This window comes from Sceloporus undulatus, chromosome 1, assembly GCF_019175285.1.
Source record: "Sceloporus undulatus isolate JIND9_A2432 ecotype Alabama chromosome 1, SceUnd_v1.1, whole genome shotgun sequence".
Classification (NCBI taxonomy): domain Eukaryota; kingdom Metazoa; phylum Chordata; class Lepidosauria; order Squamata; family Phrynosomatidae; genus Sceloporus; species Sceloporus undulatus.
Window position 1 is genome coordinate 266,070,545 of NC_056522.1, and position 22,656 is coordinate 266,093,200.

At 38.6% G+C, this 22,656-nt stretch overlaps 1 protein-coding gene across 1 annotated transcript in view; it reads left to right on the forward strand.

Annotated features, from left to right (window-relative positions):
• LOC121926372 (mucin-5B-like) overlaps positions 1 to 22,656 on the forward strand; it is a 70,237-nt gene that overhangs the window by 18,601 nt on the left and 28,980 nt on the right. The window contains exons 8-24 of the mRNA XM_042459313.1: positions 1,388 to 1,526; positions 2,208 to 2,309; positions 2,412 to 2,481; positions 2,572 to 2,709; positions 3,861 to 4,025; positions 4,815 to 4,909; positions 6,403 to 6,529; positions 7,549 to 7,801; positions 9,314 to 9,366; positions 9,822 to 9,922; positions 11,177 to 11,328; positions 12,756 to 12,894; positions 14,669 to 14,779; positions 17,440 to 17,619; positions 18,664 to 18,900; positions 20,108 to 20,264; positions 22,450 to 22,578. Coding sequence (XP_042315247.1) covers positions 1,388 to 1,526; positions 2,208 to 2,309; positions 2,412 to 2,481; positions 2,572 to 2,709; positions 3,861 to 4,025; positions 4,815 to 4,909; positions 6,403 to 6,529; positions 7,549 to 7,801; positions 9,314 to 9,366; positions 9,822 to 9,922; positions 11,177 to 11,328; positions 12,756 to 12,894; positions 14,669 to 14,779; positions 17,440 to 17,619; positions 18,664 to 18,900; positions 20,108 to 20,264; positions 22,450 to 22,578 — 2,348 coding nt within the window. The remainder of the gene's footprint in view (positions 1 to 1,387; positions 1,527 to 2,207; positions 2,310 to 2,411; positions 2,482 to 2,571; positions 2,710 to 3,860; positions 4,026 to 4,814; positions 4,910 to 6,402; positions 6,530 to 7,548; positions 7,802 to 9,313; positions 9,367 to 9,821; positions 9,923 to 11,176; positions 11,329 to 12,755; positions 12,895 to 14,668; positions 14,780 to 17,439; positions 17,620 to 18,663; positions 18,901 to 20,107; positions 20,265 to 22,449; positions 22,579 to 22,656) is intronic.

A 22,656-nucleotide genomic window follows, 5' to 3' on the forward strand; every position in this document is an offset into this window, starting at 1 on the left:
ATGCTAGCAACTTATTAGTACTGCACAGAAGGAGGCATGGTGTCTTTTACTATGGAAACTCTATGATGAGACAATCCAAATTGAAACAAGAGATAGTGCCAAAAGTGACATTCAAGGAGCTACTGGGATACAGCAGAGGACAACTATGAATAGTGCTGTGGCTCATGACATAACTGAACTAAGTCGAAAAGAACATCCAGCTGTTGACATGCTCAGAGGTGAAATGAAAGTCCAAAGTTGTACAACTCATATTATAGGAAAAGGGAATGTGAGAAGCATGAATCAGGGAAGCTAGACATAGTAAAGCTAGAAATAGAACATATAAGCAATCATAGGTGCCGAGCAACAGTTCTGCTTTAAGTCCTTGTTCTTTTATATAAATTGGTTAGCATTTCAAGACAACTTTCATTGTTGCTCTAAGTGAGAAAATGTGTGTGTGTGTGTGTGTGTTTTTCAACTAAATTCACTAAATAGTTCACAGAATTCACTAAAATTGACTCCAAGAATATACTTTAAGTGCTAGAACTATGGGGATGCTTATAACAATGTCTGGTGTGAAGCAGCAGTTCCCATTTTGGTTTGACAACACTGCATAGCTGCCTTTAAACACTAGGACATTTGACTAGAGGTTGTAAGAAGATAGGCTAGAAATAATTACAAAAGTCAGAGGGACAATTTCACACATCTTTAGGATATAGAGGAAAGGAATATTTTGCTTGACTTGTAATTCTTCTGTTTTGCACATAGTCAATGTTTTTTCCTTCTGTTAAAGGGGGAAAGACTCATAGTGTTGCATGAATAAGTCAACCATTTAACAGCTTGTTTTAGCTGGGGGGGGGGCTTGTCTATATGGGGCAAATGAAGGAGTTTACCTCTGTCTTCACAACAACCTATCTTCATGACATAGGGCTAAATTTGATTTGTGTGTGGAGTGTCTTCACACTGTAAAGTCAGTTCTGCACCGAATCTTCCCTATCCCGCCCTTAAACCAGATTTTTAAAGTTATGTTCTGGATTTTGCAGGAAAACCTGAAGCAACTTGTAGTGACACTGCACATGCTTTGACACATGCATCCCTGCAGCATCACCTGATACTGCTTCTGCTGTCATGAGACATTCCCTTTGAGGTCACAATGAGGCACCCAGAGATCGATGCTGGGTGCCTTGTTGTGACCTCAGAGGGAATGACTCGCACTAGCAGAGTGACACCAGGCAACACACTCACTACTGAGTGTGGAGATAATGGGGGGATTTGAGAAAGCTGCAAGACCAGAATATTCTGGCCAGTGTAGATGAGCCCTGACTGTGGCAAATGTTTAGAGAAGACCAGACGTGTTTCTATGCAACAATTTCTTTGTTATATTAATTCTTACTTTTTGGTTTTGTAGTACCTGCACTGGTGGGAAATGGTCTTGCTTATCCTTGCCTTGTCCTGGACACTGTAAAATTGAAGGAGGATTTCATATAACTACTTTTGATAGGAAACAATTCATTTTCCATGGCAACTGCCACTATGTCATAGCTAAGGTATCTTGGAATTTAAAACAAAGTAAAATGTTCTACACCTTTTAGGAGTAACAAAAAGATCAGAAAAATATCACACTATGGTTACTCGGTGTACTTCTAATTGTCTTGTTAAATGTTTTAGTAAAGGAGACATTTGATGTTGTGTACCTTCAAGTCATTTAATATATTCCAGTGTAAAACTGAACAAAGAATATCCAATAGCTGCCTGTGACATTTGTGCAGCCATGGAACTGAAGCACAGACTTCAGAAAAATATCTAGATCCAGCACAGCTGTTCAGTAAAAACATTTATATCAGGAGGTAGTGGATGGGTAATGTTGTCTAGAAAGGCCTGAAGAAAAGTTCTTTAATTGACATGGCAAATATCTTTTCTATATGTATAAGAGTATCATACTGCAACTAAACAACAAAGGGTGGTGGATTTAATGTGTGTCTCTGAGCTGGAGAAATCCAAATACAATTGCCAGCTCTGTTTCATTTTTTAAAAAGAATGCAACATACATGTTATGCAACTTAATGGGGGAAATTCAATGTCTTTTTTCCCTTTTAACATGCCCCCTTTGTGCAGTCAATAAAAAAACTGCTTTGAAGGTTTAGGGGCTTTCCATAGTCAGTTCAGTATGTCTCTAGTTGCCTGATATGCCCTATTGCAATCATGGTAACTTTTCTCTCACTTTTCAGGACACCGATGGATCTTTTGTGATCATTGGAGAGATAGCCCAGTGTGGCATCTCAAATACTACAACTTGCCTGAAGAATGCTTTAATTACTTTAGGAGCCATTGTAAGTCATTAGACTTAAGTTAGGCAGTGCTGCCATCAGCAACTCAAGTAAGTTTTACTTTCTGTGTTGATGGAATTTCTTTTACTTTTCTTTGCTTTACAGAACATAAGAATCTGTTCCTGTGGAGATGTTTATGTCAATAATATCATTGCAGCCTTGCCTGTAACTAAAGGTCTGAATTTAGTTTAATCTAAATTTCAAATAAAAATTCTATTGTATACTTGCAGGGAGGCACTCTAAGGAATGTCTTTTTCCCCTTTAGATTATATCACTCTCTTCAGACCGTCCACATTCTATGTCAACATTGTGACTCCTTCACGGGTACAAATTCAAGTGCAACTGAAACCCATTATGCAGATCTTCATAACGGTAGATGAAACTTACCAAAATCGAACTTCTGGTAGAGTATTCCCCTCCTATGCCTTTAATCCTAATTTCCTTGGGTTTATTGAAATGAATCTTCCCTTTTTATTGGTTGAAAAGTGCTGATTTCATGACATATTCACTGACATTCTAATCCCTCAGACATAAAGTGCCAACAAAGACAACAATAGCGATAGTGGGTGATGCTGATAATGGAGATAATGGTGAAGATGACAACTTGTATCAGATTGTCTAGAATTGGTATTTAAAATTCACATTCCTCCAATCCAATTTGCATAGTTTGCATCCCTTTGTCTGGCATGCTTGGCTTCCTTGACTTTCAGTGAGTATATTCACTTTGGAAAACCAAGTGTTATCAATGGATTGCATCTTCGCCATAGAGAACAACAAGACATAATGTTTCTAATGTGCCACTTGGAAGTGATCCTGTTTCAATAAGTGTGGCAGAGAATTTTCAGCAGAGGGAGGGTGAAGGGATGTGAATAGATGTAAATTTGTGCAGGAAGGTGAAGGCAATTAACTCTCGATGTGAATGTATGAAAATGAGCACCAATTCACATAGTATACTTATGTGTAGACTAGACCCAAGTCATGTGCAGATGAAATGTGTTAGAGATAAATGGATGTGCTTCTCCACTCAGCTCATTTTAGCAATTAAATGGACATGACCACAGTTATTAAAATTTGGGTTTAATTTATGATGTCACTCAGAGATCCAGTTTCCACCAACAGTTGAAGTTCAACCACCATTTGAGATCTGATTCCTTTTTTAATAGATAGAATAGTGAGGTCCAGTTTTCACCAGGGCATTTATGTCTTCCCATATTTACCAAGTTATTATTATCTGCCAGACCCTAAATTGGGTGATAATAGCATGCCAAATAACCAGAATGTCAATCTGATCAGAGTTGACTGGTGAGTTTAATTTTAGTGGAACAGTGAATCCACTCTGGGTTTTAGTCCAGACTTTAAAGGACCTTTCCAAGGTGCTGAACTCTATCCCTAAATGCATTCAACATCTTGTATAGTTCAAGCTGAAAGCCAAGGTAGCTTCACTGTCCCAAAGACATGGAAGCCTCCAGTGACCACTGACTTTGATGAGATTGTCCCTAGATGACTGCCCTTTTTGTACATGTTTTATCTTGTAATTTCCCCATTTTCACTTAGGCCTGTGCGGGAATTTCAACAATTTGCAAGCTGATGATTTTCAAACCATTAGTGGGATTGTAGAAAATTCTGCTTCCACATTTGGAAACTCATGGAAGACCAAGGCCAACTGTCCTGATGTTCAAGACAGCTTTGAAGATCCCTGTTGGAAAAATGTGAACAAAGGTATTGCCTTAGGTCTTTCAATAGAGTTGGAAGAGACCACAAGAGCCATCCAATCCAACCTTCTGTCATGCAGGAATACACAGTCAGAGCACCCCTGACAAACAGCAATCTAGCCCCTGTCTTAAAGCCTCCAAAGAAGAAGACTCCACCACACTCTGGGGCATCCTATTCCACTGTTAAACAGCTCTTACCATCAGGGTCTTGTTCCTAACATTTAGGTGGATTCTCTTTGCCTATACTTGGAATCCATTGCTCCATGTCTTTAGGACCTTATCACACAGGGGGAATCAGAAAAAGAGGGGGTTTAAACAGTGATTATCCCATGCAAAACACAATATCAAAATTAAGATTTTCACAAGACATCGCTATTAAACAGGCAATAAACAGGCAATAAACAGCAACAAATCATTCATTGGGAAATCCCGAAAATGATTTGAAAGAAGAACATCTAGATTCAAATGGGGCTAGAAAAGACTGCCAGTCAGCATAGGCAATTCAGACTTAAAGAGTGAGTAATCTGACTCAATTTTGGAAAGATTCATATCTTTCTAGAAAACATGTTTTCTCAAAATTTGGCAAGATAACAACCCCCAAGGCTAACCAAAGAATGAAACATTCTACGCATCTATACAGGTGATATGTTTACTTGTTGATGTAGCATTTCTGTCACATTTGTGTGGGGAGAAGAACATTATATAGCAAATTCTGAATTCTCTTAAGAAAAGAAAGAAGGTGAAAACACTTAAAACTTTGTAAATAATGCTGGATATTTCTGTTTTTTCCTCTTAGAAAATTTTGGGCAGCATTGGTGTGCCCTTCTATTAAATGCCAATGGGATATTTGCTGAGTGTCATTCTGCTAGTGATCCTGCTCCTTATGCTAAGGTAAGATGTAGATTTAGTAATAATTTAATTTATCTTCTGATATCTGGCATAATTTCATGTGTATTCTTATCAGAAGAGCCAGTGTGGCTTAGTGGTTTGCGGTTTGCACTATGGATGCATATGTGCTGCAGAAATAATGCAGTTTGATACCACTTTAACTGCCACGGCTTAATGCTATGGAATTCTGGGGTTTGTAGTTTTGTGAGACATTTAGCCTTCTCTGTCAGATAGCTCTGTTGCCACAACAAAATACAGACTCCAGAATTCCATAGCATTGAGCCATGGCAGTTAAAATGGTGTTCAACTGCATTATTTCTGCAATGCAGATGCAGCCCATCACTCTGGGAGTCCAAGCTTCAAATTCTGGATCAGCTGTGAAGCCCACTGGATGACCTTTGACAAGTCACAGCATCTCAGGCTCAGAGGAATGAAATAGCCCAGATAATCCCTGATAGGTTCACCTATCAGAAACAACTTGAAGGCACAGAAGGCAAAAACAACATGAGGGCTCACAACCACAAGTTTTATGAGTTATATTGTGACCAGGACACTCTTCGGTAATTTTCAGCTGGCCATGTTCTGCTTTTCTTAAAGATTAAAGAACTGCAGGGATTTTGTAAACTATTTTGCTGTGGGACTATTCTGCTTTCCTGAGTAAGAAGCTAGTCGCCATCACAACACTGGCACTGAATCACTAAGTGTTTGTTGTTGCTGTGTGCCTTCAAGTTGTTTCCAACTTAGTGTACCTTTTTAAAAATTGGATGTAGCTTAATTGTAGATATAGTGACCAATTGCCCCCTGGTGGTAGATTAAGGCTTTGACTCAGAAAAGGGAATTCTGGAAAAAGGTGAGTAGCTTTTTCAGGTGTACTATATTGCAGAGAGGCACAGTGGTTTGAGTGTTGGACTGCTAATCTGGAGACCAGGGTTCGATTCCCTACTCAGTCAAGAAACCCACTGGGTGGTCTTGAGTAAGTTATATGCTTTCAGATTCAGGGGAAGACAATGACAAATCTAACAAATCTTACCAAGAAAACCTCATGATAGGATTGCCTTAGGGTTGCTATAAACCAAAAATAACTTGAAGGCACACAACAACAACAAATTTGTAAAGAAGCATCAGTTCCCTCTTTGTAACATTTTCACACATATATCTTAAACAGATTCCCTTCCACTTGAGCTTTTCCTCTAGGTTATGAGGTAACAAGGCCAGATCACTTGTTTTCTCTTTGAACATTGCAATTAGCGCTTTTAAAATTTCCATTTTTTGTGTGTGAAAGTGGTCCTTCCTTAGAAGTGAGGCTAACTGCCATGGTAACATCAAATGGAGTTCTGGGATTTGCAGTTTAGAGAGGGGCACTTAGAAGAACGGTAGTGCCTCCCCAAACTATAAACCTTACAGGATGCAGCCACGGCAGCTAAAATGGAATCATAGCACTGAAACTGTGTAGTGTGAAAAGGACTTTAGTATCTGCTTCTGTGTTTACTGTTTAGAACTGTGCTTATGACACTTGCAATGCTGAGAACAGTAAAGAAGCTCTCTGCAGTGTCTTCTCAGCCTATGCCAGAGATTGTGCTTCAAAAGGAATACATCTGAAAGGATGGAGAAGTGGCATATGTGGTAGGTACTGGACATATATACATTTAGTTATATGCTCACGTATCCACACAAGGATATATATTTTTATTGTTTAAAATAGTATGCAATTCAAAGAGTGAACAAAAATTCTACACGGTACTGTTTGGACTGATCTAAAAAAGTAAAATGAGTGGCTCTGTTTCACTGGCAGGAGCTTAACTTGTAGAATCCACTTTCCTTTTTCCCATGATGGGGTGTTTTTGTGGGACTCAATGAAGTGGATCCAAATATATTGGGGTAGCTCATCCATCCTTTTCTCAGCTTAGATTGGAGCCTTTTCACTGTTGTAAGTTTTGCGCTGAGCCTAAATGCACTGGGTTTGAAATAAGAGCTTTTTCAAAGATAAATAACTATGTGATATAGTTTAATGATTCACAGCTGGAGGTGTGCACAACCTCTTTGGGGAGATCACAGTTAGAATTGATGCAAGTTCTTGTCTGTTTGTCTACACTTGATCCTGACATCCTGCATCATCAACATGCACATGAAAACTCTCCTCCAGGCCCAGTTCACATGTTCCATTTCGTATCCACATGAAACTCCTTGGAATGCACTTGTGCAGAGATTGTCAGCATAGAAACTCATTTTAGCAGCAATTTCCCAGTTCCTTATATGTGTATTTGTGTGGTGTTTTACAGTTATTGTGCTTAGATGAAATGCTCCCAAGAGTTAGATATTTCTGTAGAGTCCCAGATCATACAAAATATAATCTATGCTAACATTATTTTTGCATGCATCACTTTCTGGCCAAACTGATTGTGTAAATCAGTCATGGGTGTGGCAGGGGAAATTACTTCTAAATATGTGAATCTGGTATGGTTGTGCAGGGCCCAATCTGCCTCACATGGGAATGACTTTCAGAAGGAAGATTTACTTCTCCCCTTATGCCCAGAATTCTTGATGTTGGTACATGTCCATGCAAAGATATTCATGTCTATTTAGCACAGTTATGTACTCCAGACCTATTCCAGACCCTTCTTTTGTTTATTTCCTTTGCAAAGATGTGTCCATGGAGTGCCCTAGATCTATGCAGTACAGCTATGAAGTGAAGTTCTGCAACAGGTCATGCCGTTCACTGGGGGAGCCTGACATGCTGTGTAATGTTCAGCTTGTCTCTGTGGAAGGCTGTGAATGCCCTGAGAGGACTTATCTTGTGAATGAGAATGAATGTGTCTCTCCAGAGGACTGTCCATGTTATTATAAAGGCCAGTTGATCAAGCCTGGGACTTCATTCCAAAAGGATAGGTTCATTTGGTAAGCTGGTTCAGATAAAGGTAAAAACTCACATATTTTAAATGACTGGAGTTGACAACAGTAGCAAAAGCTGAGAGGTAATAGTATGTTGTTATTAATGCATGAATTCTTGAGTATCTGGAAAACTTTTATGGACTATATGAAAAATATGAGAGGGGATATAGTAATATTAGGATTCAATATGGAAGCATTATTTACTTATCTTTTGGATTTTTTATTGTTTCTTTTGTAGAATGGAAGGGTGTGATATTTAGAAGAGTGATAAGAGATATATTCAAATGCAATGTATATGACTTGGAAGCTCAATTTTGTGTTTATATAAAATTTATGTTTAGTATAGGTGTTGGGTGGGTGGGGTTGTAGTATTGTAGGGGGGTTTGAGGTTTTGTTTCTACGTGTGTTTGTTTTGCTTTGTTTTTTTTCTTCTACTTTCATTTTTGTTCCTTTTTTGTATGTTCACTAATATTGTAATTGTCAAATATGCATTTTGTTAATGCACTAATAAAAACTATTATTTATCCCCCCCCCCCAAAATCATGATGACTGTAGAAGCCACTCTTGGAGAAGTGATAAGAGAGTACCTATGTATAAACACACATGCTGACACATATAAACTGCTGCCCCAGATACTTAAATTCCCTCTCATCTTCCATTACTGGCATTGCCATATGCAGGGCTGGGAATTGTGTAGCCCCAGTTCACATGCAGTCCTTGGAGGGCCTGAAGGCCCTTCAATGTGACTGTGACTGCCCATTTCCCCCACACAGTCTCATAAATCCCCTGAATACTATAAATTATTTCAACCCCCTCCCCCATCAAATGTTTCTTTCAGCCATGGCTTTGCTCCTAAATGATTTTGCTCTCCTCTGTCCTGAAAGAGAGAGAGAAACCCTCCCAAAAATGACCAGAAGTAACACTGAAAAATGTAGTTATGGAGACTTTCAGAGAGATGATAGGGTGCATCTACACTGTAGAAATAGTGCAGTAATGTCGCTCCATCCTATGGAATCATGGGACTTGTAGTTTTCCAAGCTCTTTAGACTTCTCTGCCAAAACATGCTGGTGCCTCACCAAATTACAAACCCTAAGATCTACAATGGCTCCATTCCTCAGATCTGAGGAAGTAGACCAAGCCTATGAATGCTTGTGCTACAACTTATTCTCCCATTTAACTACAAGATTTAAATCCTTCTAGTAGGGTTAGCACAACACTGTACCTCATCATGGAATACAGAATGGGTCAATGCTTTATATCTGAAGAACTCACATAATTTAGTATAACATCATGGTCCAGTTAGCTTGGCTTATGTAGTTTTGATAAGTCCTAAAGGCATATAGAATGCCAGGTTTGGGAATATACAATGGCTTTTCACATAGTATTTTGTCTGGGACTAGAATGAGAGGTAGACAATGACAGAAGTAGGAGGACTTTATTTGTATGACTGGATCTGGAATACTTTTTTTCTTTCTTTTATGCACTGGCATAAGGCTCCTCTATTGTTATATTTTTAGCAAATGCATTCAAGGACAATTGGATTGCACTGGAAACACAGAAATTAGGAAAGGTGAGAACTTTTCTGTTATGAATACTCTGAATTATTGCCAGGTTCTATATGCATAGCACAAGTTAGGATTGATACAGTTTCCCCCCAATATAGGTCCATATAGCAGTAGTGACAGTTATATTTTAGGTGGATAGAATTCTGGAAACTGCTTAGTACTACAATCAGACCTCCGTATCATAGATTCTGGATCCACTGATTCAACCACCCACAGGTTGATATATATATATATATATATATATATATCCATAAATCAAGCCTTGATTTTTCCATTTTGCATAAGGGACACAATTTTACTAATTGTATATAATGGGTCTTGAGCAGCCCATAGCTTTTGGTATTAATGGGGGGCAGGGCGGGTTCTGGAACCAAACCTCAGCAGATACCGATGACCAATTACATTATATATTTTTACACTATCTGACCGGCTTGTTTTGGTTATGTTGTTTCCCTTCCAGATTGTCCTTCTCCTATGTACTACTTTGACTGTGGCTCTACTGGTCCAAGTGCAACCGGATCAGAATGTCAGAAGAGTTGCAAAACACAAGATATGCAGTGTGTAAGGGGTTAAGCTCTTAGGAGTGATATGCACTTGGCCATTGTTCTATACACTTGAGTGAACTTCATGAATGCTCATGGGAACTGTACTTATTTTTACTACTCACACATCACATGTCCTCCTGCTAGAACAGAGCAAATATAATCAGCTAGCTGATGACAATGCCTTTTATTGTTCATGTCAAGTTCTGTTGTTTTTGCCTGACCGATATAGAAGAAATTAGCCTGACCTGTGTGCTAAGACATTTCAGCTGAATGTAGAAAAAGCTCATGTTTTGTTTTTATGGGAGCCAAACATGATACCTATATCTCTCTATATCATCCATATGTATGCAATATGAGGCTTTATCCATTTGACTGCCTATTTTTTAATCTGGTATCAGTCTTTTAAAAAAATCCATACACATCTGCTGCATGAGATTGGTAGAGCAAGGATGAGAAATCTATGCCCCTCCAGATGTTGATGAAATTCACTGCCTATCTTTTCTCACAGTTGACTAGATTGACCATGGTAGATAGACCTGTAGTCCAATGACATCTGGAGGACCTCAGTAGTCATACCCACCATGCTAGAGATTGTAATGTCTTGTGCCAGTGGTATCTGTCCATTGCCACTCAGTTTTTGACTGGAAGGACATCATGTTTCCTCATTTCCTTGTGACATCATGTTTCCTTGAATGTAGTAGTCACACTCTCTCAGTTTTGTAAATTTATGCATCAAATGTTTTTGCATGAGCTGGTGAATAAATGGAAGTAAGCCATTTTGTTCTTCAGATACCTGTTTCCCAACATTCTCTAGAACTATTCAAGATCACCCCACATATCGAGGGTCATTTTAGGTCTATTCCTTTAAGGAAGCTTTTTTAACCCACTTAATAAGGTGGCCCACTTCCTGAATGTAGCTAGATCCATCATCACACTGGTGTGCACGCCAAAATATTCTTGTCCTCCCCAATATAGTTTTTTGCAATACCTGGAAACCTGTTCTGGGGGGTTTCTTATACCTTTAGAACAGATTTTCGGGGTGAATGGCTGCTGTTCCATTAGTGGATGCCTTCTGCTGGATTTCAGCCCTTCTTGTTATTTCAAAAGTGTTTCTTTCTGGATATCCATTGTATGTTGGCAGTATTTCCTAATCTAAATGAATTGCATCCTGCACAATCAGATTCCATTAAAAACTTTCCTTTGTCTCCCCTTCCTCTTCTTTTTTATGTTCCCTTTTACATCAATTTCTATTATATTTTTATCTATCCAGTATGCTACAGAATGTGTCTCTGGATGTATGTGTCCTGATGGACTGGTGTCCAATGGTAATGGCAGTTGTGTTGAGGAGGATCAATGTCCTTGCAGCTATGGAGGAAATTTCTACAGTCCTGGAACATACATCACAGTCAACTGTAATAAATGGTATATTATTTTTGTTCTTAAAATAATCTGTTAGCACAGTAAACAAAAATCTTAAAATGTGTGATCCAACATACACTAACCCAGAAACTGAACAGCAAGAGGTCCTCAACAAATAAGGTGGATGCCCACACAATGAAAAAACAACAAATGCGCTATCAAGATGACACAACTTTGAATAAAGTATGCCTATGCTACTTTATATGTACTGTATATACTTATGTATAAGTCTAGAAATTGTACTCAAAAACTTAGGTCAGTTTATTCACAGATCAGTGTAAGAACTGTACTTTAATTGTTTTATATATATTAAAAAGGGAACCATCCCCTTAGCTGAGTAGAATAGCAAAAGTCAAGTCCATTCCAGGAGCACCTAAAAGAAGCATTGATCCCCTTCTATGCTCTCCACCGTGGTGCTGCTTCTGACATTTTTGAATGCTTGAGTGGGAAAATGGCAGTGGTGGAAGCTGTTTGGAGCTTCCCCTCAAAGGAGTGTTGAGGCTTTGATGGATTTGAATAAGACATTTGTGTATGTTTGTCAGCTTTTCTGGGTTAAAATCAGGCAAACATATCACATTAAAATTAAAAGCTATAATCACTGCTAATATAGTTGCCATTTACTTTGCTTTGCCTTTTCATCCTAAGTTTTTGTACATCAGCTACTGAAGATTTTTTTGGTAAATGTTCTGCACCAGCAATATATTTGCAATATAATATAATATAATATAATATAATATAATATAATATTCTGCATCACTAATATAATTACATTTAAATGATTTTGTTCATAAATCAAGATTTTTCTCTGGCTTTAGTAAGAAGATATTATTCCAGTAAGGGCTAAACAAGCAAACAATGCTGGGCATCACAATATACAGGCTATATTCTATAGTCCCAGCAACATAAAACTGTTACCTGACATAGAATTCTATCCTCCTAGTACAACAGGACACTTTCATAAAACATGATTATAGGAATATGTTTCTACTGTAACTGTGATGTCTGTGTCCTATAGAATCATGAGATTTGCAGTTTAGGGAGGGGTGTTTAGAATTTGCAGGCAAAGAGCTCTTGTAATAACTTCACTAAACCATAAAACCCAGATTTCCGTGGGATGCTCTCATGGCAGTTAAAGCAGAATCATTCAGATATAGTTGTGTAGTGCAAAAGGGCCCAGCATCTTTCTGAGCTGCCAGGATCAGCAGAATTGTAAGACCATGACTTAATAAAAGATGGAGGCGATGGTAATTTATAAAGAGGCATGATTACATTTCCAGATTATCGTCTATAGAAATGAAAATGGAGTGGCTTAGTAAAGCCAACATTTCAACTAACCCCGAGATGTTGTTGTTATGTCCGACTCTGCCATGAACCCTATGAATAAATCTTTCCTCCATGAGACAACTTGTGATTCTTTATATTTAATCTAGCATGTGCCAAAGGAGACAATGGAGCTGTACAAAGAATCCCTGCCAAGGAATATGCACTGTGTATGGAAATAGGCACTATTTCAATTTTGATGGAAGAAAATTTGATTTTATGGGAGACTGTGATTATATCCTAGCTCAGGTATCAAATGTTTATTATCTGATTCAAATATGGGCTATATTATATTGTATCAACTAATTGTGTGCATTATTGAAAGCTATAAACCTGTATCTGCTTACCTAGAAGTGGGAATGGAATTAGTATTGTAAAATATTCAAAAATGGTAAAAAAACAAGACATGTTTTTCAAGAGTCAAGAAACTCGGACAAGAAGAATCTTGGACTGATGAGATTCTTTGCAGTGCAGGAGCTATTTTGCACAAAAATTATACATGGGTGATATGCATAGAAAACAATATTTTCTGTGCCAGAAACAGATTTTTTTCTGCACAGAAAATGTTTATGTGCTGAAATGTCATTTTCTGTGCAGAAAATGGTATTTCCTATACAAAAATGGGATTTTCTGCGCAAAACAACCATGTGTGGCTTTTGCATAGAAAACATCCCAGAATGCAAATAGTCTTTAAAAACTGCATGGTTTCAAAAATAACTGTATCAGCTCTGAAGAAGCTCCACTGACCCAATGGGACTTTGCTTGGCATAGTCATGTAGATTATACAGTAAATATTTGTCATCATTTTTTTTCATTTCGGTCCAAACATGCAAGGAAATGAAGCATCAGAATTTGGCTTGAGGAATGCTCTTTTAACATACCATAAATCTCCAGGCTCTAGCTTACCATAGGTAAAAATGATTAAGCTGGCACATCTTATTGTGTCAGTATTTCCAAGAACCAGTATATGCCCTCAAGCTGTATTTTTCACAATTAAAGCTTTTTATACATGAGTCCCATCCTAGGCAAATACCTCCTTGCATGTAGACAACTATTCAAACAAAGATAGCTTTCCTTGACCGGATTGCTCTTTGCTTATGTGTTTTTGATTTTGTTGTTTTAATAGGGTGAACATTTTTTTTAAAACAACAACCCTGCAATTTCTCATTTATAATCTGAAGCTATGCTGCCTCAAGACTATTGCATGATTTTGCTCCATGCATATTTCAGTATATAGGCCCTCCTAGGATTTTTTTCATTAAACTTGTAGTTAGGCCCTCCTGAGAGTTTGGACAACTATGCAAGTTGCTCAAAAAATGTGTGTATGCCATTGTTGTGGACTGTTGCAGTGTTAGTGTGTGAACTGGCATTGCTGAAGAAACTGAAGATTTTCTTCATAACTGCTAGAGACCAAAGATGGATTAATAGGTGGAAAGAAGATGTACAAAGTTAGACAGAGATGGTAGCCAGGGATAAACAATGGGCAGAAGAGTTAAAAAGCATAGTGTATGATTACAGTGTAGAAACTGGACATGGAAACAACACTAGGCAATAGGCAGGGACAACCAATAAGATCCCTAGGTCAAGGATGAGCAAAGTATGGTCCATGGGCTGAAGCCAAATAGATGTTTGCTGCTCCTGGAGGGCTTCTGGAGTAGCATTTTTAAAACATAAAGTAGATGTCTTATCACTTCTGAATTAATTTTTCTCGCTTTCTGGCATCTGTTATTGTTGATAGGTGGTCTGTGTAGCTGACACTGAGTTCTGAAACTGAACATTTGGCTCCCAGCCCTCTCAAATTTGCCCTGTCCTGCTTTAAATAGATGGGGTGGATGATGTTGCACCAACATTGCATATTTGGATGGTTAGGTGATTGGCAAAGAGTGATTGAGGCAATAAAATTCCATTCAAACTCTTAGCTTGAGATGGGATACACTTCCTTTTTGGGAATATACGCCATAGTGGGTTAGAAGTTGATACTGAAAACATAACATTCAGTAACCTTTTGGTTTCTTTTTCTAAGGACTTCTGCCCCAATAATATGCAGCCAGGGACATTCCGAATTATAGTGCAAAACACTTCATGTGGTAAATCCCTCTCAGTGTGTTCCTTGAAAATTAGCATCTTCTTGGAGGTAAGTCCATAATCAGTCTTACAAGTGAGGAATTGCAAAAAATGTATAGCTTCATGTTTATTTGCATGTCATATTTCGTGCACCCATTCAAACTCTGTCCCTTACATAGTTTATTCATTATTTCATATTTCAGAAAAATAAATAAACAAAAGGTATGTAGACTTGCTATTAAAATCCAGAATAATGAAGCAACTGCCAGGATTTGAGAAACTTTGACTGAAATGCTACTGGTAACATACACAGCTGTCAACTCCCATTGTGGCTGCATATTTTTATGGTCATTGCACAAGGAGACATCTAGTACCTCCTTGCTCAGTGATTGTCCATGGATCAGTTTGTGGCCAATGGAGGTAGCCATGGTAGCATCTAGCTACAGTTCTGCAGCTGAGAGCACATAGAAAATGTCCTTCCATTGGATCTTCAGTTTCTTGCTGGAGAGCTGGGGCGGGGGATAATGCCTTTTCATTGCTCTTAACAGCAGAAATGTAGTTGGACATTGAACAGATCAACTGGGACCATGGGAGGGAGGGTAGAAGTACTTGTTGGAATGTTGTATGCATGTAAGATAATGGACACAGTATCCTAACTTCTCACCCAATCTTTCCTCTCCCTCATTTGTTTCAACTATCTGTTTTTGGATATCTGAAAATGGGTGTAAGGCAAGTTTGGCCCTCTAGATTTATTGGACTACAACTTTTCCCACTCCCTTACCATTGGTCATGCTGACTGGGGCTTCCGGCTGTTGAAGTCCAAAATATCGGAAAGGGAGAAGATTCTTCATCTTTGTCATGAGTGTACTTTGAAAACAACACTGGATTCTCAATGTCAGCATCAGACATCTGAAAGGATCCAGAAACCTTTCCCTAGTACAGATCAGATCTTACTTTTAAATTCTGATTCACTTTGGGAGTAAGGAGAAGGAGAATCCTACTTGTTGCTGAAAGAAATTCTGAATTGGATTGGGAAATGGATTTTTCCCTATCCACCCTTAGTACCTTATAACTTTAAGGACAACCAAATTTATTGTATATAAGCTTTTGTGGCCCACAGCATATAGCCAGCAAAGGTTTATGCTACAATAAACCCAATAAAAGTGCTACAGAACCCTTTCAAGTTTTGACATCCCTGTTTCTTATCATCAGTAGATATCATTCATGTTCCATTTGCTCACACATTGTTCATTGGCCACATTATTCTCATTCACATCTAGCATGTAGCTCACTGGCTGGCATACCATTTGATTTATACTCTGAGTGACATTGCCTATTGATGTGTGCACTATTCTTTTTGCTCATCCCACACATCTGGCCTAAGAGATTATTACCACTGCAATACTGCTGTTTCCTTTTCTCACTAAGAAGTCCATAGTGTTTGCTTTTCAATATTCATATAGTTTACAGCAGCTTGAATGTTCCTACATCCATGACACCACCATGGCTGGGGGTGAAACTCTGTTCTTCTCTGACATCACAGTTACAAAGAATTTATCTTAGAAAAGTTAGGCCTGGAACAGACAGGCCAAATGCACTGTGCTGGCGCCGATACTAAGGTTAGGGACCGCGCACCAACCACACGGTCTCTAATCCTAGCACGGTGCGGCAGCGGAGTAATGGCGGTGTCCCGTCCATATGGGTGCCACCATTTTGACGTAAGCTACATGCAGCGTCTGCACGTCGCCATGCATCGTTTACATTGTGAGTGCACCAGTGGCGCACTCGCAATGTCACTCTGGTGCCGCAAAAAGAACCTGGATACACCGGTTTCTTTTTACTCCGGGGGGACGGCACACTGTTTGGGAGCTGCTCTGTCCCTCTAGAGTTAAAATGGGTAAATGCAGACTGTCGTTTTGTGGCGTTCTGTACTGCCCCTTAGAATATGAGCAGTGGCATCACTAGGGGGGTACAGGGGATGCCATCAGATGGGGTGACACCAGGTGTTCCCAAGATCTCTCCCCCAGAAAGAAAGGGGGCACTTTTTTGATATGCCACTCTCCTGGGGATTGAAGACGGGGTGAAACTCTGGACCCCCTAGCAGTCTCACCTTTCTGATCTGTTTGACTCTTATCTGCCATTGTTCTCTTGGGGGGGGCAGGCTGTTTGCTGTGACTTCCTCTTTCCTTGAGGGTGGAGATCTTTTCTAACTAAAAAAAACAAACTGGTCTTACTTGGGAAGAGCCAATGTGACCACATGCCCTAACCACAAAGGAGGACAATGCACTGCAACATGAAGTACTAAATAAAAACTGAAAGCACTCATATAAATATAAATGGTTCTTAGTCATACTAAAAATGGAGGACATTTTGGAATCCCCCTTGAATGGAAAGCTGAAATGTAGGACATGTCCTGGAATAGGAGGACATCTGGTTACCTGGGGGTGGTGGTGGTCCTGCCTTTGCTGTCTTGGCCAGTGGGAGGGTGGTAGTGGTGGGATGCTGGATCCCCTGGGGTGAGATCCTCCTGCCCATCTGCGTCACTATCCCAGGAGTTGCATGGGGGTGACACTATGACACCTCACTGGATGACAACAAACCTAATGACACCATTCAACATGGAGATGATGTGTAGTCTCTTTTTGGTACCTGAAAGGGAGACATGTTATTAATTGATTGTTATAACTGCATTTTGATAGTAAGGTTTCATTTCAGCTTTTTTTTTTTCAGGGTAGTGAAATCAGACTCCTAGGAGAGACAATTGAGGAGATAACTAATACATCAGACATTGAAAAAAAATATAAAATTTACCTCATGGGGATGTATATCACAATTGAAACTTCCAATGGAATGACCTTCATTTGGGATCAAAAGACAACTGTGATTGTGCAAGTGGCACCTTCTTTTCAAGTAAGGGCACATTAGAGATATACATCTTTGCTAATTCCATTCTCATGTACAAGCACTCCCTTGGGAGAAAGGTGAGAAATAAATAAGTTTTAAAAATTCAAATATTTTCTCTCTGCTGACGATGTACAGTGTACTCACTTATGCTGAAAGCCGCATGGCAGAAATGGAAATGGCATGTGCACACTGCACTGCACGACATGCAGGAGCCCCATTATTTTTAATGGGGTTCAAGCATATGCACTATTTGCCTTACGTGGTGAGGGCGGAACAGATCCCCCGCATAAGGCAAGGGCCCATTGTATATAAGAGTTTTGTACTTTTTAATGGTTGTTCACATTTGAGAACTTTTAATGAAAAATTAATGAATATGTATGGCAAGGAAAGAAAGAAAGTAGAAAAGAGAATGAAAACCTAGCCCAGTGCTCTATGCTGGGCATGGTCATGGCAAGTGAGAATTTTTTTCAACAGGTGGCTCAACCTGTTGAGATGCACTTTCTTATCATGGATGAGAAATTTTGTAGATATTGCTTACATTCTGTGTGCAAGCATGGCTGCTGAGGAGAGGTGTATATATTTGTGTATATATTTGTCACAGGGTGAATTCATAACATATAGTTTTGCTACAGAGAATGGATGTATGAACTGACTTGGAACATAATAAATTCATGCAGCCATCTCTAATTCTCAGGAAGATCTATTTTAAATATATTTAGTGTAGTATTCCTCAATCTGGTGCCTTCAAGATGTGCTGGGCTCCCATTACCTTAAGCATCCATGTCCCCTACTGATGCTGGCTGTAAATAGTGAAAATTATATAGTAAAATATATATTTAATGTTCTGGGTCAGGAAAAGATTTCATTCTCTTAAAATACTGTAATACTTTCATAAGGAAGGATGTTTTAAAACTAGGGACTTTATAATGTTATACTGATCTATACTAGATCAACAGCATGTTGGGGCAGAAATTATAGCAATTTGGAAAAAAAACAACTTTTCTGTTGAAGAAAAATGGTAAAATAGCTTTCACATACTGTATTTTCCAGGGCAAAATTTGTGGCCTTTGTGGTGATTTTGACAACAGTGCCAACAATGACTTTACCGCTAGAGGACAGTCTGTGGAGATGGATGCACAGGCATTTGGAAAGAGCTGGAAAGTTACCTCTAGCTGTTCAGACATAAACAAGAGAGATCTCTGTGTGAATCAGCCTTCCAAGCTTGTACTGGGGAGAAAGTACTGTAGCATTATCAAAAGTGAGGCGTTTGGAGCCTGTCACAGTAAAGTAAGCATGTGTTTTTCTCATATTCTCTATCACCCATCTTGGTGTCTTTCATGCATCTTAGAGACTACCCCATGATGTCCTGTTTCCTGTTTGTGATTGTTTTAATGGTTTTAATTGTATTATTGTTATGTTGTAATTATTATGTTGATTTGGTGTAAGGAGGGAGGGGATAGTGGTATTTATTTTGCTGTATTGTATGGATTTTATTGATGTAAGCCGCCTCGATCTTGTTTGAGAGGTGGAGTAGAAATAATAATAATAATAATAATAATAATAATAATAATGCCCGCTCTCCCTTTTTTATCTATATGTCTTTAGATTCTATTTATAGTTGATAGCTAATCTACTATAAACTGCACTGTCTGTAGACTTTCCATGATGAGGATAAAATGAGGCCCATGGTGGGTAAGGTAGTAATTTCCTTACCAGAATATTTTCAGACAACGTCTGTTGCACTCTCACTGTTGTTAGATGATACATTTCAGTGGCCCTAGCCAACATAGCCAATGGTGAGGAATGCGGCTGGGGCTACCTTAAAGACTGAGCAAGGTTGGGTGGGGCTGATTCTGAAATGGTGTTAGGACAGCTTCTTTTCCACTCAGATGATGAGCACCACTGCTGACAGCCCAAATTTATATTCCAAAAGATCAGCAGAGCCCAGTGTTGAACAATGCTAGCTGTGAGGTGGGCCATTGTTTTGTCTTTCTTTGGCTACACAAGAGAAGGTCTTCTTTTGGACAATGGAACTCCAGACCAAAATAGTGGCTTCTTCTTTGTTATCCCTCCACAAGCAGACAAATATGTTTTTTTATACAAACAGGCTTGCAATATTTAAGCTTATTTGTTGGCTAAAGACAGTTTTATCTCATTTGATTTGCTTATTTCTCTTTTTTGCTGGATTTTGAATTATATTTTTAATTGTGTGTGTGTGCATGTGTGTTAGCCAGCTCAAGCTCAGGTATTATGTTTTGGCAGGAGGGTAGGATATTTATTTAATCAACAAATAGATGGGTAGATGTCAGACCTGCAGTAAGGCACATTTCTGTCATATTAGCAAGTTAGATATTTCTTTAAACTCTCATTCTGAGAAAAATTCCCCTTTGAACAAGATATCTTGATGTTTCTGTTGTCAGGTGTGCATATACTTTATATATTAAATATGATCCTGAGGAGAAATCTTTATTATCACTGGTTTTGCTTCTGTTAGATCAGCCCAACACCTTATTATGAATCCTGTGTGTCTGATTTCTGTGGCTGTGACAATGTGGCAGACTGTGAGTGCTTCTGTACTGCCGTAGCTGCTTATTCCAAGAGCTGTAGCAGGGCTGGCATCTGTATTGACTGGAGGAGTCCTACAAATTGTCGTAAGTACTCACAAAACAAAACTGCATTCAGCAGCATTGATCATGAGACTGTATATTACCCGAAGTAAGGATAAACATATTATCTGAAGTAAGGATAAACATTTTCTTCTAATAACATTAAGTCACTTAATAAAAGTCAATCACTGATAAAAGAACATCAGGAATAATGAATCTGGATTTGGTTTTATCCCTAGAGTATGTCTAGGTGTAATTCCTCACATATAATTCACTTGCATGTTGTTGTACACAGGATTAAAACAAGCTAGTAGCTGGTTTGTATTTCTATTATTATATTTTTGCCAGTGACTAATCATCTGATTGTCTTATGGACTAAATGGAGATGATTCCCAAAATATAAGTTCAGAGGTGAGTTAGGGTCAAACCAGTATCAAGAGGAATACATGTTTGCTGAGACAGACTGATTTTTCTTCCCACAACGAGATTTTCTCAGAGATGCATGCCTCAGCAAACTTCCAAATTAACTCGATATTTACTTTGCAATGACCAATTGTAAAACAAAGCATGTTAAATATAAAATATATAGCTGAGAATAGTCACACGTTCTAATAACCTCATTTTTCTTTACTTGAGGGAGCACCTTTTCTAAAAATGTGCTAAATATATAATCTATTTTAGCTCAAAGTGGATGTTCTCAATTTTGTTTTGTTTTTACCAGTTTTCTTGTCTCTCAAAGTGTTTCTCCCCTCATTTGTTTGAGTATTCAAAACAATCCACCAAAATTCTATAAGATGAATGACATTCTGTTACGCTGCTTGGATGGAGCTAGGTAAAATGTTTGTTGCCCTAAATATATTTGGTAAGAAGCTATATCAGTATCCACCTGTGACACCATCACTCACAAAATTTGTACTTTATATTACAAGCAGGTTTGCTGGCAAAATTTAGCATGGCACAGCCAATCTGAAGTAGGCAGAAGCGCTATCCACATTCTCCAATTCAATGATATTACAGGATATTGTGAACATTGTCACAGATTAATAGTATAACATTTCTGTATGCAGGGGAGAGCCTTCTAATTCTGTTTTTCAATTTCACACAGTGCTTGTACAGACTTGGGACCCTTTAATACTGCACAACAATAGCACCATGATTCCACTTTAACTTCCATGGCTGCATCCTGTGGGATCCTGGTGTTTCTAGTCTGGTGAAGCACTAGAGATCCCTAGCTTGGAATTCTAAATATTCTTCCCTAACCTGCAAACCTCAGGTTTCTATAGGATGTTGCCATGGCAGTTAAAGTGAAACTGTAGTATTATAACTATCAGTCAGTCAGCCTACCTTTATTAAGCATACGACAACAACATACATTTACAATAAAACTTCAGGATCATTATTAAAATTTAAGCCATAATCTTGTTGCCTCCACCAGAAAATTGGCCATTAGCCTGGTAATATGAGGGTTCTGATCTTCCAATAAGTATTCCACTGATAACCCAGCCAAACAGATATTCATTTCCAGTAACCTTCTTAACAATTTCCCTCTCGGAATTATATACAATGGACTAAGCAATACAATATGATGGAGAACATCTGGAGCTTGATCACAGTGACATACACGATTCAAAAATGGGGCCTGCACCTATCTGCCCCGGTCATATTTGAGGGGTGTACACTCAGTCTTGCAAACAAAAGCCTTCCTCAACACCAGCAGTGAAAGGTTTTGACAATAATCTGGAATCCTACCCTGCAAGTGTACTATAACTGTATAGTATGAAAGAGCATGTGAGGGTGGTCAACTCTTTATAATTTTGATGATTAATTTTTTAGGAACTCTCTATACTAAGCAGACATATATTTTGGAAATAAAGATATGTAGAAAAGCGAGAACATTTTGATTAGTATTGCCTTCAGTTTCAAAACTATGTGGCTGAAGGGAAAATAGTACCCTAGAAGAATGGGCAAATATATTTAGTTGTATGATTCAGACTCTCCCCTACACATACGGAACAGTCCCACATAAATTTAAATTTAATTTACAGGACTGTGAGAGAAGAGAAATGAGTATATGGGTTTCTAAGAGGTGTGCACAGGGCTTCCATTGAAAGTTCTGGTTGCCATATTGTGATATATGCATGTCCAACCATAGGAAGTGGGATTAGGTTGGAGAGAGGTCCATTGAAAACCTCAGTCTCACTACTTATGATTAACACGTATTCTCATTTAGCCGTGTTTTGTGACTACTACAACCCACCCAACAAAAGAGAATGGTACTATAAACCCTGTGGAGAACCATGTTTAAGGACCTGCAGGAATCCTGCAGGAAAATGTGATAGTCTACTCTACAGTTTGGAAGGTAAGCCTTTGTGAAAAATTTGATTTTTCTCATAAAACAAAGTGGAAATGGAACAAATCTTACTTCCACTGAGATTTA